Raw genomic sequence first — 5,787 nt, 5'->3', positions numbered from 1 at the left:
GCGTCCGAAAAACAATTAGAAATTTCTATGATTGCATGTTTGTTGTGGACAAAATTTAGAGTTTTAAGAGCTGAATAAGCAAACATGTATCAAAGACAATGTTCGAGAATTAGGTATATGTGGCAATTCCATCGCCAAAAATTTTAATGATAAATACTGAACTTCAGTTTAAGTAAGAAACAGCGTCACATGATTTTTTGAAAGTAGTAACATGGGGCGGGCACTATTTCGTATCACTATTTTATCAAAGTTCTGCCATAAAACTAATGGGTGGATTTTTAATATATTTGCAGCTGCTTATAAGTCGACGACGCAGCCCCGGCCCGGCCGTATTACATAGGACAGGAGTAACTGGTCGCTGTAAGAACTTATAAGTAAAAAAGCGTAAGAATTCAGCTTACGGAAAATCAGCTGTGGCATGTGGTAGACAATTGAGCCATAAAGGGGGGCGAGAGCGGCCATGCTGTCGTGGAGTTTGGGGTGGCTTAGCAGTCACAATGCTGTTGCTCTGATTAAGAAGCCCCATCTATCCACGTCAATCCGTCTTCTAGTGTTTATGTAAAGATAGACAATATCACTTCATATGCACTCACCTAATGTCACGGTGAGTATTAGGAGCTATCTGACGTGAAAACTATTATCCCAGCCTCAAAACGTACATAGACTAGAGAACAAAAAGATAAAAGCAAGAGAAAAGAGAGAACTGAAATGGTGCTGCAAGCGTACGTGACAGACACAAGATCTTCATATGAAATTACTAAATGCAGTGCCTGCACACTTCAAGGCTAGCGTTTGATGGATCGCATCTGTGTGTTTTCATAGTGCCACGTTCACTTGCACATTTAGAGATGTTATTATGCACTGCCACTGTAGCCTAGTGTCTATGTATTTCACTGTAGAAGTTTATCAGCTAGAAATCCATCCACACTTATGTGTTGAACCCCTGATGGGCTTTTATCAAAATGAATTTAGTTGCCAGGAGTAAATATGTACTTGATATGTTAATTGTAATACTTGCGTAATGTAAGCTGGAGTGAGTACCATGCAGTATAGACAACTCTGTGTAACTAAGCTCTGTAACAGCTCTGTGTAATGTAAGCTAGAGTGAGTACCACGCAGTATAGACAGCTCTGTGTAATGTAAGCTAGAGTGAGTACCATGCAGTATAGACAGCTCTGTGTAATGTAAGCTAGAGTGAGTACCATGCAGTATAGACAACTCTGTGTAACTAAGCTCTGTAACAGCTCTGTGTAATGTAAGCTAGAGTGAGTACCATGCAGTATAGACAGGTCTGTGTAACTAAGCTCTGTAACAGCTCTGTGTAACAGCTCTGTGTAATGTAAGCTGGAGTAAGTACCATGCAGTATAGACAGCTCTGTGTAACTAAGCTCTGTAACAGCTCTGTGTAACAGCTCTGTGTAATGTAAGTTGGAGTGAGTACCATGCAGTGGTACAGTACCATGCTATAGAGTACCATGCTATAGTGCATACTATAGACAGCTCTGTGTAACTAAGAACATTTCAACTTTTAAATATCTTTCACGAGTCGTCAGAATATCACCAGATGGCGTTAGGGCTGTATGTGAATCTGGTTATATTTCGTAATTAACTCAGATCCAAACTACAAGCCAGAGGGCGCTGAAACCACGACGCTGACAACAAAGACGACGATGGCGACAGAGAAAACCACGACAAGCCGACTGACTCCTGCTGCCACGACAAAAGTCACCGATCCAACAGGTTAGTTCACATACTGTTCCTACATATAGTCATCTATTCCAAGCGAGGCAGCAATGGCAATAAAGAAGGAAAGAGATTTCAGGCAAATAATTAAATAAGGGAAGCAAACAGAAAGTGAAAGAGAGAGAGAGAGAAGGTGGGGGAGTAAGATTAAAAGGGAGGAGAAGAAAGAGGAAAAGAGATAGATAATAGGCAAGGAGGAGAAAGAGAAAAAGAGGAAGACAGTGGTTGGATAGCATGGGTTTCAGTTGTGGTGGGAGAAACGGCGATCATTCAACATTCATGTTGTAGCTTGTTGTATGTAGCTGTTGTAGCTTGTTGTATGTAGCTGTAGTAGCTGGTGTTTATACTGGAGACAGCGATCATTCAACATTCATGTTGTAGCTTGTTGTATGTAGCTGCTGTAGCGGGTGTTTATACTGGAGACAGCGATCATTCAACATTCATGTTGTAGCTTGTTGTATGTAGCTGTTGTAGCTTGTTGTATGTAGCTGTTGTAGCTTGTTGTATGTAGCTGTTGTAGCGGGTGTTTATACTGGAGTATTCTGTGTCATTATGTAGAATATCCGTTCATCATGAAGACAACCACGGAGCCACCTATGACGACAACAGAACCTACGACTCCTGCTCCCTCATTCACTACCACCCCCACCACGACACCAACGCCATCTACCCACCACACCGAGTACTGTCAACCGACGGATGTTAGAAACGTAAGCTGGCCAAGAACTGCGAGCGGAGAGAAGGCAGTCATGGCCTGCCCAGGCAACAGACAAGGTACGTGGCTCCACCTGGTGCCCATCACTGATACTCCTGAACGTTTATTGTACATATGCGTGTTTTCCTTTGTGAGGCTATCTGACTGTTCACCAGATTGCGCTACTGTTTGTCATAGGACGCTACTGTTCGTGAGGTGGCACTAATATAGAGCCATGTGGCTCAATATTTAACATTTGTTCACTTGTCTGCTGCAGGCATGGCGGCTTGGAGGTGCATTCTCGATCCAGACAAGGGCGCCATCTGGTGGCCAGCTTCCCCCGACCTCAGCAACTGCGTCTCTGCTTCCGTCTCTGCACTCAGCAGCCGGCTCAACGATGGGGAGTCGGTTACCTCCGTTGCTATGGAGATGAGCACTGCAACAGCATCGGGTGGCTTGGTGGGAGGCGATCTGGTTGTCACGACGACGGTGATGCAAGATATGCTGACGCGAGCGGCTAACGAACTGCATCATGTTAATGAGTGGGACATGTGGACCGAGGTGAGTGACCGGTGGTGACACCTGGTGACACCTGGTGGTGGCTTAATCCGTAGTGCTGCCACCTACTGACACCCTGACTGATAGCTGAGTGACAAGTTGAGACACCTTGTGAGACCTAGTGATGGGTTAGTAGCACTGGTCTGTCCTGTTGACCCCTAACTACCAGCATGTGCCTTGTGTCTGGTACTGCTACTGTCTCCTCGCTACCCCGCCCTCACTGAGGTGCTACGGCACGTTTATGAGTTAATCACGCGTGTAATAACGCCCCGCTATAAAATACGATCACATGCACATCTACGTAAAAACCTTATCACACGTTTAAACCGGGATGTGTTTTTACCAGACGGCTCGTTAATCACCACGCTCATTAACTAACAAGTTAATTACTGCTCGGCTAACCTATGAGGGGTTTTTGCACAGGCTATGGTGAACACAGGTAGCAACATGCTAGCGGAGGAGGAGAGTCAGTGTTGGGAGGACCTCCCTGCGATGACGAGGCTGCGCACGGCAACCACGTTGCTAATGACGATGGAGGAGAATGCCAACATGCTAGCATCCCGCATCGACACGACATACAGCCAGGACAAACCGAGCGCCAACATGCGTGAGTGGCAATGCACAATTATAGAGGGCGCTGGGAGAATAAAGGAGATATTGATCAATCACAGAGGGCGCTGCACGATTACAGACAGCGCTACACGATTACAGGTGGCGCTACATGTCACAGACAGCGCTACATGGTCACAGGGGGCGCTACATGGTCACAGGGGGCGCTACATGGTCACAAACAGCGCTACACGATTACAGACAGCGCTACATGTCACAGACAGCGCTACACGATTACAGGGGCGCTACATGTCACAGACAGCGCTACACTATTACAGGGGGCGCTGCATGTCACAGACAGCGCTACACGATTACAGGGGGCGCTACATGTCACAGACGCGCTACACGATTACAGGGGGTGCTACATGTCACAGACCAGACAGCGCTACACGATTACAGGGGGCGCTACATGTCACAATGATAATGGATATTTTTGCAATGTGTTTGATTCTGTCAAGAGAAAGTAATGTCTATCATATTGTAGCTTTATGTTGCTGTTCATCATTGATGTTTATAATGGTTGCCGTGGGTTACAGTGATGAGCATTCACATTGTGAATGCGACGACGGTGCCATATGTGGAGTACCCAAATCCTGGCGGCAGCGGCAGCGCCACCTACTGGCAGCAGAGCACCATTCGACTCAGTACAAAGGCCTTCCCTCGCCACAAACGTACGTTCCAACATTATATTCTGACTGATGTTGAACACAATGCTAATTATGAAATAGCCACTACGAGACCTGTTGATAGTGAGAGTTGTTGATGTATCACTAACCTCACAGGGATGGAAGAACTCGTTGGGTGGGAATCTAACCTAGTAGAAGTTAATAAAAGTTTGGGTTGCATTACGTAATTTCCCATGCTGCCTTTACTAAGCTCACGTACATAGTAAGAGGTCTAGCCGTGTGTATAATTTCCCATGTTGCCTTTACTAAGCTCACGTACATAGTAAGAGGTCTGGCCGCGTGTATAATTTCCCATGCTGCCTTTACTAAGCTCACGTACATAGTAAGAGGTCTGGCTGTGTGTATAATTTCCCATGCTGCCTTTACTAAGCTCACGTACATAGTAAGAGGTCTGGCTGTGTGCATAATTTCCCATGTTGCCGTTACTAAGCTCACGTACATAGTAAGAGGTCTAGCCGTGTGTACAATTTCCCATGTTGCCTTTACTAAGCTCACGTACATAGTAAGAGGTCTAGCTGTGTGTATAATTTCCCATGCTGCCTTTACTAAGCTCAGGTACATAGTAAGAGGTCTAGTCGTGTGCATAATTTCCCATGCTTGCTTCTATAAAAACAGTTCACCTCTGTCTGCTAAGGGTTAATTGATGAATGTAAGTAACAACCGTGGGCATCCTAAGCTGAGAGCACGCACAGTTATAAGATATACGAGTTACTGCATGTAAAACCCTGCTGCAGAACCCTACTGCAACCTGCTGTGTCAGGATTTACTAGCGCTTGCTTCACTAGATGTTCCTCGTGTTGACAGATGAATATAGATACAATAGATACAATAGTTGCTACAAAAGGTTTACTGTGATCTCTGTGTTCTGTTTTTTAAACCAAGCACTAACACTAGCAATTTTTCATTATATCTATTTCAAATTTGTGAAAGGTGCAATCAATCACGATTCCCGTAATATTGCACGATATCTCAACCTAATAGTGATTTCGATATAGGTATTATTGTAACTGTTCACATGTTTTGATGACTCACATTTCGCTCTCGCTCACAGCCGGCTTGGTCAAGATGGTGTTCCTGAGTTACAACAACATAGGAGACTATCTAGAACCTGCCACCAGGAGGCGCTCTGGTACGACGAACACGATTGTTAACTCAATGGTGCTGTCGGCTTCGTATGGTGAGCAGCACCACAAGGTGGCACCACTATCTGAGCCAATACTTCTCACGTTGAAACACATCAAGCCTGGACTGATCAACCCAACCTGCGCCTTCTGGAACTTCAGCGACAGGTGGGAAGAGCGCTCTCTAGTGTCAGCCGTTATAATAGGTGTTAGAGTGAGAGCGCAGTATGATGAACGTTACACAGAAACACTGGTTCCTTCTGTCCTTCATATGTGTGAGGGGGCAAGGAGAGAAAGAGGGGGAGACAGATAGAGGGAGGGTGAGAGAGAATGAGAGAGACAGAGATAGAGATAGAGAGAGAGAGAGAGAGAGAGA

At 45.4% G+C, this 5,787-nt stretch overlaps 1 protein-coding gene across 1 annotated transcript in view; it reads left to right on the top strand.

Annotated features, from left to right (window-relative positions):
• Window positions 1-1,614: 1,614 nt before the first annotated feature.
• LOC106817566 (latrophilin-3-like) overlaps window positions 1,615-5,787 on the top strand; it is a gene marked incomplete at its 5' end in the record, with an annotated part of 15,522 nt that continues 11,349 nt past the window's right edge. Inside the window, 6 exon segments of the mRNA XM_014822241.1 lie at window positions 1,615-1,740; window positions 2,302-2,517; window positions 2,715-2,998; window positions 3,419-3,602; window positions 4,141-4,275; window positions 5,342-5,579. Coding sequence (XP_014677727.1) covers window positions 1,615-1,740; window positions 2,302-2,517; window positions 2,715-2,998; window positions 3,419-3,602; window positions 4,141-4,275; window positions 5,342-5,579 — 1,183 coding nt within the window.

The sequence above is a fragment of the Priapulus caudatus genome, unplaced genomic scaffold (genome assembly GCF_000485595.1).
Source record: "Priapulus caudatus unplaced genomic scaffold, Priapulus_caudatus-5.0.1 Scaffold1772, whole genome shotgun sequence".
In the NCBI taxonomy this organism is placed as follows: domain Eukaryota; kingdom Metazoa; phylum Priapulida; class Priapulimorpha; order Priapulimorphida; family Priapulidae; genus Priapulus; species Priapulus caudatus.
Note: the sequence above shows the minus strand (reverse complement) of the source record. Positions and strands in the feature narration are given on the sequence as shown.